The sequence below is a fragment of the Odocoileus virginianus genome, chromosome 19 (assembly GCF_023699985.2).
Source record: "Odocoileus virginianus isolate 20LAN1187 ecotype Illinois chromosome 19, Ovbor_1.2, whole genome shotgun sequence".
Lineage (NCBI taxonomy): Eukaryota > Metazoa > Chordata > Mammalia > Artiodactyla > Cervidae > Odocoileus > Odocoileus virginianus.
The window spans coordinates 26,055,203-26,067,445 of record NC_069692.1 but is presented as its reverse complement, the minus strand read 5'-3'; the positions used below and the strand labels follow the sequence as shown (position 1 = coordinate 26,067,445).

At 44.9% G+C, this 12,243-nt stretch overlaps 1 protein-coding gene across 6 annotated transcripts in view; it reads right to left on the bottom strand.

The window, feature by feature from the left end:
- Window positions 1–563: 563 nt before the first annotated feature.
- SCML4 (Scm polycomb group protein like 4) overlaps window positions 564–12,243 on the bottom strand; it is a 108,039-nt gene continuing 96,359 nt past the window's right edge. For all 6 annotated transcript variants that reach the window (XM_020892366.2, XM_070450014.1, XM_070450013.1 and 3 more), the window contains one exon: window positions 564–12,240. In XM_020892366.2, the coding sequence (XP_020748025.2) occupies window positions 12,115–12,240 (126 nt within the window). In that variant the 3' untranslated portion in view covers window positions 564–12,114. The remainder of the gene's footprint in view (window positions 12,241–12,243) is intronic.

Below are 12,243 nucleotides of genomic sequence, written 5' to 3'. Positions count from 1 at the left end.
CAGGGTGAGAGGGGGATCAAAAACCAGGAGGAGCCATGACCCTCAAACAGCTACAACCAATGGGAGTAAACAGCCTGGAACAAGGATTCCAGATTCAAAGGACGCTGCTTGAGGAGCTGTCCAAGCATTGCAATTTTAATCTTCCCAACTGTCACAGGTGGCAGCCCTCTTGTCCCTGATTACTGACCTGGAAGAAGATCCTGGTCTAAGATGACCCCTGGGGGACCCTCACTTTGAGGCTCCGACCAGATTGAGTTTTCCTTCCCTGCCCAGGGGCTGCCCCTTTGTAGCCATGAGCTGGAACTGGAAGGCTGGGGAGATATGAAGTGTACTCAGCAGAGACCCCCAGGCTCCTGTAACAAGTCCCTCTGCGTGGCTGTGGGGCTGGGCCGCAGGCAGCCGGTGGGAGTGGCTTCCCAGACAGCTGTGAATCAGGCCTTTGGGGTCTTGGCTGTCAACAGCCTTCATGTGAAAGACTTTTCCTTGTTATCCACTTACAGGAACTAGTCCTAATGTAATAATAGTGAACATTAAAAAGTTGATCAGATAAAATATACAGAGGCTCATAGAAATTCCATTCTTTATTAAAAATACAGAAATGCTTTTTACAGCATGAACAGAAAATACTGCATTGTCTTGGAATCTTAGGATTTAGAAATTTTATTGAATCATCCCAGGTCAATGATACACTGTGCTAGAAAAAAAAAAAAAAAAACTGCATCAAAAATGGGGAGAAAAGCACCTGAAAATATTAAAATCATTAAGGCCAGTAGTGTTTATGTAATGAAACTGTACTTATCTATCATGTACCTACAGTGATCATTTAAGGGGATACATTAAAAACAGACCTCTAAATAATGAAAGAATTGTCAAAAGCAAAAAGTTACAGATAACCAAAAGGTTTTGAAAATTTTAAAGAACATTTTGACATGGTGTCCTACATAACAGTTTATTTGTTAATAGTCCATGTGCACTGTACACTGTAAGAAATAAGCACATCAACTCACTCCTGAATGTGGTTCACTGGAGCCTGCATATTACAAGTAAGAGAAAAACTATAAATATGTGTGGTAAAAAACCAGGTAATGCATCTGTATGGACAATATGTGATGAAATTAAACTAGAGGATAAATAACTTTAATAAGCTCTACACTTTGAGGCACATGAGGAATAAAATTCATGTTCTTTCTAAGTTATGGACACAGCATCTTTTCTCCCCACATGTTTTTGTACCTTAGTGTAATGCTTATTGCATTTAACCCAGTTATCTTATGTTTGCATGCTTTGCAAACTGAATTACAGAACCAAATTGCCTATTACAATTTCCCATTATGTGACACAATTACATAGGAACACTTTGAGGTGAGAGGATTGTCCCAGTGTCAGGAAATACTGATTGCATCATGCTTGCAAAGAGCAAAAATTAAGGAGCCGCTCTTTCCCCAGGTGATAGAGTCTACTACTCTCTCTAATGTAAATACTGTTCCCCATTACAATGAGTTCTGTTTACTGATTTCTGGCCTGCAAATTTAGATCCATTAATATTTAAAAAATAAAAAAGCCAGATCTTAAGACAACACCATTTCCTAATCGAAGCTCTGCATTCCTTGCACACTTCTAAATAAAGCAGGGAGTTGAAGTAATGTTCCAGAATTAACTTCTGACCATAAGAAGTAAAAGCACAGTGGATTTTCAAGTAATTAGAGAGTATCTGCATCACACATACCAGGCCCTTCTTGCACACATGCCTTGGCACAAGCAAATGCTGCAAAAACTTCCATCATCCAGCAAATGCTGGATGAACTTTGCCTCAAATTTTCAAACTCAATCACAAGCACTCACGTGAATATCCATGTAAATGTACCCTTTCACAATCTAATTAGAAGGGAGGCAAGACCATCTAGGTAGAGAAAAGGGATGGAGTCAATCCTGTTTCTCTCTTACTGAGACGAGGGGATGGCCTATTTGCACCTTCATTAAAAACAGAACTTCACCAGAGAAAGTGAGCAGCTGCAGTCAGTCTCCCAGGTGGAGAGAGCAGAGGGTTCCCCGTGTTGGCATATTGAGGTCCAGACACAGAATAAGGAGATGGAAATGTGAAAATAACTAAGGCTGAGTTGAAAGAAAGAATCTGAAAATAAACCCCTCAACTTACCAAACAAAAGGCACAACATTTCAATCATCATCATTCAATCTCGAAAGCTTAGTACACATAGATTTCCACTTACTCAGAATTCCTCATTATTTACCTAGAGCCTTGTCAGATAATCACAACCTAGCATAGTAGTAAAACACAAAACTTTTAGCCTCACAATGTTTTGTGATGTTACAACAGACCTTAATAAAAAGTTTTCACTGTCAATGTGGAGAAAAATTTGCAACAGAATACAATTATGATGAGATGATTTTAATTCATCTGTTTAGTTTTCATGTGTATAGAATAAAAAGTCAATTTATCTACAGATGTACTTTTAGTATAAAATCTTTGTATTAATAAAATTATTTTATGTATATACAGGAGAGAAATAATCTAATCAACCGGTAACTATAAAATGAAAATATACACTATATAAGACAACTGCTATTTCAAAACATCTGGAGGATGAGATAAGACAAGCTCATTTCTTTAAAATCCTCATGTGATCCAAGATATAGCTGGGAGGTGACAGCAAATTAAGTACTGTGACTTAGTAAACAGTGGAGAATGAAAGAAATCAAAGTTCTCCAAACTCTTTCACATTTGAGCACAGACACTTTTGGTTCCTGTGGAGGGAAACAAGCTTGATTTCTAGAAAGACCCTGAGTGGGTGTGACAGTGCTAGATAAAGGCCAGGGACAGAGCATCCTTGTTCCAGAATTTTGCTGCCTTTCTCCCTCCTTGAATCCACATTTTCCTTTGGGAAATATGTTGTCATCTTCCCCTACCGAGACACAAGCCCCTTAACACTGTAAACATCTCAGCAGACTTGTAAATGCCTAAAAACAACGCTTACCTTAGAAGTGCTTCTGATGTAGGTCATTGTGCCTCACCTCTGATCCGGGCCACCCTCCTTATTTGAACGGAGACCCTGGCCTGGCTTTGGTTGCTGGGAGCTGCATCAGTGCTCAGTGGGTCTGGACAAAGCTACATGTTCTATGAGGAATGGTAAGATGGTCTGAATTGCTCCTGGAGGGCAGAGTGACTCCATGCAGGCTACAGGAGCCAGCATGGCTGGGAGAAACAACTCATGCTTCTCAAGAGGTGTGTGTGTCCCATCGGCTCCAGGTCACTTGGCTCTTGACCTTCGGGGCTGAATGAGGAGGGACACCTGATGGGGTGGGCACTAGGGCCGATGCTGGAAGAAGGCTGAGGAGGCCTATGAGGGAGATGTCAGGGTGAATCACAGAATGAAGCCATTAAAAGGGACAGGACTCTTGTTCCCAAACTCAAGGACAGATTGAGAGGGCAGGACCTTGAGGAGTGGAATGAACAGGCGGAGATTGGGCCAGAAGCACCACAGAGCTGAGGAATGTTGTAGGTGGCTAATGATGGGGTGGTGGGAGGCAGGTAAGGGTCAGGATGGCCCAGTTAGGTGGGGAAGAGGCTACTTGTTAATTCTTTATTTCCCTCTCCATCTCCTCTTTTTCCCCCAAGGCACTGGAGCTGATGGAATGGAAACACAGAGGCAGGAAGAAAGAAAGAAATGGAAAGTAAAAATAATGAGAAAGGATAGCACAGTGATACTTCAGTGGCTTTGAGGAGGAGCCATAGGACTGATGTTGAGGCTGAAACTCCAATATGTTGGCCATCTGATAGGAAGAACTGACTCATTGGAAAAGACCCTGATGCTGGGAAAGATTGAAGGCGGGAGGAGAAGGGGACGACAGAGGATGAGATGGTTGGATGGCATCAATGCCTTGATGGACATGAGTTTGAGCAAGCTCTGGGAGTTGGTGATGGACAGGGAAGCCTGGCGTGCTGCAGTCCGTGAGGTCACAAAGAATCAGACATGACTGAGTGACTGAACAACCACAAAGGGGCCAGTGAGAGAAGAGAATGAGAAAACATCTAGACGAGGTCAGACAGGAGGAGAGGCAGAAGCTGGAAATCATAGAACATGGAGGAGCCAACAGCCCCACTGACCTTTGTTGAAGTAATAGCTGTAAATGCCTTTGAAGGACATCTGGATCCCACTTCTTTTCCAGATGAGGAGATGGGGTATGAGGCAGCTCGGAGGGCTGGTTTCTTTGCACTGCACCGTAATCTGCCTCCAGAGTGGTGAGAACCACTGGGAGAAGGCTCTCCCCTGGAGGTGAGCTGTCCAGGTGTCCCCCAAGGCTTCTTCCCCCAAGTTCCCCTGCTATTTGGGGTTGTAGGACACTCACAATATCCTGAGCTTACGATGCCTAGAGATACAGGGGCGAACGACAAATGAGCTTTACAATGAACATGTTGAATGTTCATCCAGGTGATGTTGCCCGCCAAAGCAGTCTCTGCAGTACAGCTCCTTATACAGATATATTCAAGTTAACAATGAGTTGTGTCTGTTATTGTTCAGACCATCTGCATCCAGTAAGGAAACATGAGGAAAAGACAAACTGATGAGTATAGAGACACACTTTTTGACATCTCAAGTGGATCGGCTGCGCTGCTGTGCAGACATGACCCCAATGCCTTTGACTCCAAAAGAAAAAAGAATCCACCCTCCAGTGACAACAATGGGCTTTCCACTTTGAAAAGAATGTGTTCTAGCTTCTAAAGATGATCCCAAAAGAGATGCACTAGAAATATTCTAAGCAATGACAACATCCTTGGGACAGATGCACAGGCTTTTGAGCTAATTTCTTTTGAAAGTGAAACACTCCAAAATTTGGTGTGGTTGTGGGAAAAAAAAGTCAGTCACGTGGTTCTATAATCAGTGCTCCTCTGTAACTATGTGGGAGAGAAAAAAGAAGCCCCTGATCTCTCCAAATCGGCTCTCAAGGGGTGAAGATGGGTGAAGGGTGAAAAGGGCACAAGAAGGTGGTCTTCCCACCTCCTGTAGGGTGCGCCTTCCCAACCAGGCCACCATCAAGAGATGACAGAGTGGCTTGTGGGGGGCTTGCCGGCTCCGCTGACCCGCCCTCTCCACGGTGAGCAAGGCACCTGGAGCGCAGGGCTCGGGAGACATGCCCTCAGACTCCCGGGGACCCTGACTGTCCCTGGGTGAGTAACCGGCCCACGGAAACCCTACTCAGAGCTGAGAGCCATCGTGGACTGAGAAGGAAAAGATGTCAAAATAGTAAAGCTGGAAAGAATCTGTTGTTATTCTCTGATAGGCCAATGAGAGTGCGAGATCCTAAGACGAAAAGAGTGGCGAGGAGTCCACAGCTGGGGGGTTGACCTCCCTGAGCATTTGGGGAACTAGAGGAAATGAAAGGCCTCAGCTCTTCTTTTGGCCTCCTCCCTTCGGCACTTCTCCTTTCAGTAAAGACATGGTGTCCAAAAAGGAAATCAGTGACTTTTTGAATAAAATATGGAAACTAGTCAAGCACTCCTTCTTTCGGCTGATGAATGTTAGGTGCCACGAGGCAAGGTGCTGGATGGTAGCTACTTTTTCCAAATACCAAGTTTTAAATATTTTCAGAGAATCTGTTCCATTATTCAGAATTTTATCTAAGCAAACTACATAAACTACATGTTACTTTGGGATCTGATTTCTAAATCATTGCTAGATAGTTCTCCTGAATAAGAATGCTCTAGAAAGCAAAAGCTCCCTTTTGCAATCTCTCCTCATACCTTCCCCAATCCCCACCTCTTATCACACTAACTCACAAATACACAGTCGTCAGGGCATGCACACACAAGCACGAAATCCACTTGGGCTTGGCGTCATAAACTCCATCACTCTTGCTTAAATTCACAACAGACCATGTTTACTTTTCTGTCATCAATCATAACTTGTTTTTGTCTAAACTAAAGCTTCCTTAGTTTATTACATCACCAGCGAGTACAACTAAGAGATAGGGCCTCCACGTCTTTTCCAGTTATTGAGAAACATGGACTTACAGATTTTTTTCATGCAATCTTTTATAACTCACATGCTTATATGACCACAGCCAGATTTACAACTACACTAAAGATTCTCCCAGGACACCCTTTTCTGTGTGTGTGAGGCCACAAGAATTTCGATAGTTTTTCCTGACAGGCCTGATGAATCTGATGGCCATGACCTATCTGAGTCCCCCATTTATACACGGTGTCTACTCTTCCACGCTAATGTAGTGAGGCTGGGGCCTACTTGCCAATGTTAATTTGTATTATAGGTGTGGTTACTGCACGGACAAGCTCTGTTGAAAAGAGAAAGATTGCAGAGTTGGCTTCGTCTCAAACGTCTGTGTCTGATTCACAGACATCTGTGTCTCCCTGAGAAATAAGGTTTTCACAACCAGAGCTGTCCAACAGAGAAATAAGCCACTTCCTATGGGACTCAACTCCCCCTAATGGGAAGTGGTCAGGCAGAGCCGTTTCTCAGGGGAGTAGGGAAGGCATTCCAGCACTGGAGGGGGAGGTGGGGCCCACCTGAGGTTTGAGGATGCTACATTTATGGTGGAGGTAGCCTCCGGTCACATATGCTTACTGTAAAATGACACCCAGCGAGGGTCTGCTGTTTCATTGTGAGCAAGGCTCACTTCATAGTGGAGAAGCAAGGCTTTGGTTATGTTCCAAAATAGAATCCAATAGGAGGCATTTGTGTTGGCCTTTACAACAAAAATCTGATATGAGGAAACAGCACAAAGGCTCAGGTCCTGCGGTGGAACTACAGAGCGGAGAATGGTGGGCTGGCAGCCCGGAGAAAGTCTGAGTGGTACGTCTAGACCCTTCGGAGGGAAGATGCCCACACTGTCTGCTGTCATCACTTCATCCTCTTCTGAGCAGCTCTTGGATGCATCTCCACACCTCTTGGGCCCGTCTGCTGATGGAAGCCCGGTGGGGAAGGCACAGCCTGCACGAGGTGGACAGAAGACCACCTTCCACTGTCTTTTTCACTCTTTACTCTGTATTCACTCTGGGCACCGTGCACTGACCTGGAGGAGGGTGTCCCTCTTTAGCTCTGCTTGCTGTGTTTCCTCTGGAGGAGATCAAGCTCATGGCTGAGAGGGAGGAGAATCCCAGGCTCTCTAGGTGGGACTTGAAGAGCACCGTTCTGCAGCCCTCTTCAGGAGCAGGGAGTGAAGGAAAAGCACATCCTCCTCTAAAAAAAATGCCTTGCCCAGAACTGCTTCTAAGTGAGGGGAATTTCCTGCAGCCTGGGAGAGCCGGAGTGAGTGTTCTTCTCAAGTTCAGCGATTTGGTGAAGTCCGTGTGTGATAAAACCACTGTAACCACAAAGGAATTCACCACGGGAAGTGTCCCAGCTGCTGCTTATTAGCATTAGAACAAATTACACAAAGCAAATTGTTAGCAGACATGTTTCCATAATATTTAACTGGTGGCAATAAATAAGAACGATTCTCTTTCAAGTAAACGCTAGATTTCCCAAAAATTCCAGCTTCCAATTGTCCGTGAAGGAATCGTCTTCGATTAGGATAAAGGTTGGAGGGAAGGGCACCCTGGAAGCGGGGGCTCCCAGCCCTCTTCCCGGGGCAGTGTGGCGGGGAGTCACGTGAGAGCCGCCTCTGGGGTGACGTCACGAGATGGGAGCGGGACTCTCTGTACCGCTAGATGGCTGACCATCTGCGGGGCTCAGCACCCGTTTTCTCAGCGCAGTCTTCTCCTGCCACTGGGGCTGTGGCATGCGGCAAGACTACAGCAGGACTGTGTTAATTCTTGGAGCGTGTTAGTAACTACAAATAAGCCTCGCCCACAGACAGGCGATTCATCCCTCTCCTTAACCAAAAATCACCTCCTCCTTCCCCTTCTTCTGTCTTGTTATCTGAGGTGTAAGGGGGGGAAAATGAGCCTCTCCTCCTCCTCTAAGCCCATCAGAGAAGAGCTGAAAAAGCACCGGTCAGAGCAAACATCACAACTCAGTTTCTCACATGGATGGAAACCTGTCTGGTTCTTTAGAAAGAAAATAAAGTGTCTCCATCTTTCGAGACCTTCTGACAATGACTAAATTTGAGTCCCTGGTCACTTCTGGGCATTTCCAGTCATCTTCAGAGCTATAATAAAATCCTTCTTAAAATCATCTCAGAAAGTAATAAAAAAATAATTTTAATTAAAAAAGAGAAGTATTCCATATTCCATACAGCACATAAATACAAAAATAGGTAATTGTAGCTGAAAGAGTTGGGCCCGTTAGAAGAGGTGTTCTCTGCTTTCTGAGACAGTCACTTTTGGCTTCCCCTCCTGCTGTTTCCTCCTCACATACACCAACCTCAGCTCGGTCTTCCTTCCCAGCGTATTTTACTCTCCTCTTTGTTTCTCTTGAGGAGCGTCCCATTCCTTTCTCCTGCTGTAAAGGAAAACAGCAGACAGCCCTGCTGACGGGAAATGACGGGAGTGCGTGGAGCCATGGCGGGCACCGTACCAGGTGCTCAGGATGCCCCTTTCCCGCCTAGTGGGCCCCCTGGCGAGGCCCGTCCTCTCAAGTCACGGGGAGCAGAGCCTGGGCTGGCTGGGCGGGCCCAGTCAGCGCCTGACAGCGCGCAGGTCTAGAACCCCAGCACCGGCCCCCAGCTGCTCCAGGGTGCACCCTGCTGCCTGGGGTGGGTCCTACCTCAGTGCTACAAAACCGGGAAGGCATTAGAAACAAAGCAAATGCAAGAGCTGATACATTCCCAGCCACTTTCAAAGGTTCTTCCCACTGCGCTGCCGGAAGTACGCATGTGCCTGCGTGCGCGCACGCGCGTACACACAGACACACAAACACAGACACACACACACACACGAAATGCACATCTTTCACCTAAAATCTTCACAAAAGGAATAATGTGCTTTATAAAATATTTTAAATGCCTTAGGCAATAAAATTGTCTGAGATTTTTTTTTTAAGTGTTTAACAGACAAGTATAATTAGAAATGTTTCGAACATGAACGGACACGCCCGTGCGCACACACACTCTAATTTGAAATTATGCAAAACTCTATCATTATTCACCACAACCTGAAGCGAAGCTACTGCCATGGAATAACAAGTACCACATCTGTACAACTGCAAGGCCTCCCCCAAATAAGCTCCCATTCAGATTAGAGTGATACACATGGCCTGACTCCGTAAGGTCCATGTAGAGGAGATGGCCCGGCATGTTTTACATTTGCTAAGCTATTTATCTGCCTGGTCTGACAAGATTTTTGAAAAGGGTGAAAATTAATTATAATTGCAGGATTGGCGACAATAATTTGGCCGGCTAATTGCATTTCAGTGTAAAAACAGGCAAGGAAGAATTTCCTCCCTGGGTTATTCTCTGATGTGGCAGCATTCATTTTAAGAGTAATGAGATTTTTTAAAAAGTCAAACCTTAAATATCATGGCTGCAGCAATCTGTCCTGCTTAAAGTTTAAAGCAAAATAAGACAGCACCTCTGTGAGAGCAGATCCACATGAACATGGACCCAGTTTTCTCCTCAAGATGGGAAAATCTCTCTCCCCTGAAAACTCCTCCAAGTATCTCCTCAATATTGTCTGAGAATGATTTTCACTTGGCGGCATCAATGTTGGTATTTTTGTGCCACGGGAAGCACTATCAAGAATGGTAGAAAGTTTTGAAAGTCTCTGTATGAGGTATAGGGCTTCCCAGGTGGCTCAGTAGTAAAGAACCCGCCTGCCAATGCAGGAGATGCGGGTTCGATCCCTAGGTTGGGAAGATCCCCTGGAGAAGGAAACGATAACCTATTCCAGTATTCTTGCCTGGGAATTCCCATGGACAGAGGAGCCTGGCAGGCTACCGTCCATGGAGTCATAAAAGAGCTGGACATGACTTAGCGACTAAACAACAATAGCGTACGGGGTATATGTTGATGGAAGAGGCGCCACAAGTCTCGGAGGGCTTGGAGTGAGGAACATGGGTTGTTGTGGAAATTTTCTGGATCTCACTGCTTTCATATGGCTGTTCTGAATATATACACTCCCCATGGTTTTCTGAGGGAGACTATTTAATTCCAAACCAGCTGTGATCACTTCACAATGAGCAAACTTAGAGGAACAGAGGCAATTTATTGCTTCAAAATCTTGAAGACACTGTCCCAAGGCCTGATTCAGGATAGTTTAGTCAGCGGCCGTAACTGACAGACATTCAGCTCTTCTGTAGCCTGACAACTCAAGCTCGGTTTTGTGGGCAGTTTTAGGACATTCTCCTCTGTCCTTTACATTCTCCTTTGTCCCTTCTCTGTCGTACTTTAAGTCAGCCACTGTTTGTCTAAAAAGGATTCTGCTCTGACGTGCTTTCTCAAATATCACTCATTAAAATGGGTCTAAGAGCATGGCATGGGAGGTTTCTTAGGGATTTTATCCATGTGATTTTTCAGACAAGAATACTGCAGTGGGTTGCCATTTCCTTCTCCAGAGGATCTTCCGACCCAGGGATCGAACCTGCATCTGCTGCATTGGCAGGTGGGTTCTTTACCACTGAGCCACCAGGGAAGCCCTAATAGAGGGGTGAGAGGCTGCTCTCACCTCCTGCTCTGCTCACCAGTGAGACACCTGTGCAGGCTGCATCCTGAGGATGGTGTGCCCTTTCTGATCTGCATTGGGCCAAGGGAGGTCTGGAGTTATCGTTGATCCTCCCCCTCCCAGGGAACACAAAGTCTAGGATTCATCTCCTCACGTCCAACAATATGGAATTTTTTCCTTTTTTTTTTTTTTTTTTTACAGAAGAGGATATGCCCATGGCAAAGGCGAATTCATTTTGAAGATATGTTCCCTATTCAGTGAGAAAGGAAGGAAAAAGGAGACAGGAAAAGAGAGAAAGGAAAAGATAAGAATGGAGATGCGGCTGCCCTTCTGCCTAGTAAATTGTGGATTCATTGCCCTTCCCTGGACACAGCTGCAAAGGGGTAGAAATCAATTTTTTTCTATTATTCCAGAGTGAGAAAGGAAAACCAATTTGTAAATTGAATTAAACCCAATAATAGCATGTCTGTGTACATGCTATTATTAAAATTAGCCACAGATACAGCTATATAATCCCACAGTGTAACTAGAAATCAACACCTTCCGATTTCAAAGCTTAGTTGAGGCATCTTTTTTCTTTTTGAAAGAAACGCTGTGGCTAAATGTCACTAAGAGTCTCTGGCGCGCCAGTACATCAACACCTCAGGAAGGACTCTGGAAGGGAAGGGACTCCAAAGCCCCATCTGGGAAGAACGTGCTTCCAAATTTTTGCTTTTGCTGCTTGTGCATCTCAGGCAGTCGATAATGACTAACCAGAACCTTCTAGAAGACGGTTTCTTCCCACATTGCAATCTGTGGTGCCGACTGTGGAATAAATTCTCTGAGTCTGTGTAGGCTAGATCTTGTTCCCAGAAACCCTAATTCATCCACTGGGTACTGAATATCAGGCTGCTGCAGTGAGGGTCCTGAAATTACATTGGCAGTCTGCCCCCTAGTGGGGCAACACAGTACTTCAGATAACTAGGGATAGAAAAGATTCTTTTTCTTCTTCTCTTACAGAGAGCAAAAGAGTTCAAGTTTTCCGGATAGTGCAAGGTGAGGCATTTATCCTCAGAAGACAGCTTCCAGGGCTGAATCAAACAAGGTTCACAATGATAGGTCTCCGGGTCAGAGTTAAAGACGGGGGGCTGCTGTGGTGGGCATCCCCACAGAGCCTACAGAAACAAAGTTTCTTCCCACATGCTTGGAAGTCTCCAAGGTCCTCCTTGGGTGATAGCCTTCGGCTCCCCAAACTCTCATTATAAAAACAGGACCTACCCTAAGAGGAACCAACCAACTAGGAATGTTAAAAATAATGGGCATTTTTTTTTTTTTTTGGTAATTTTTTGGCAAATCATTAAAACAGAGGAACCTTTCAAAAGGACCATGTTCAATTTTTTAAAAGGTCAAGACCTGCAAGTTTTATTTAAAAAAAAAAAAAAGACCAAGTCTCTGTGACAGTTCTTTTTCAGAAGGGAGTCCTTGTGACGGTGGTGATGTTGGTAAGGCAGATGGTCTGGAGATTCTGCGGTCTGGACTTTGCTTGTATCTTTTAAACACCTTCAGAACTTGTCTTTCTTCAGTTTATCAATATGGTAGCAGAGTTTCAGCGCAGGCCCCAGCTTCAGGCCCAAGTATTTCATGATCATGTCACTCTTCAGCAACAAGAGGGCATTGCCATCAATCTCCTG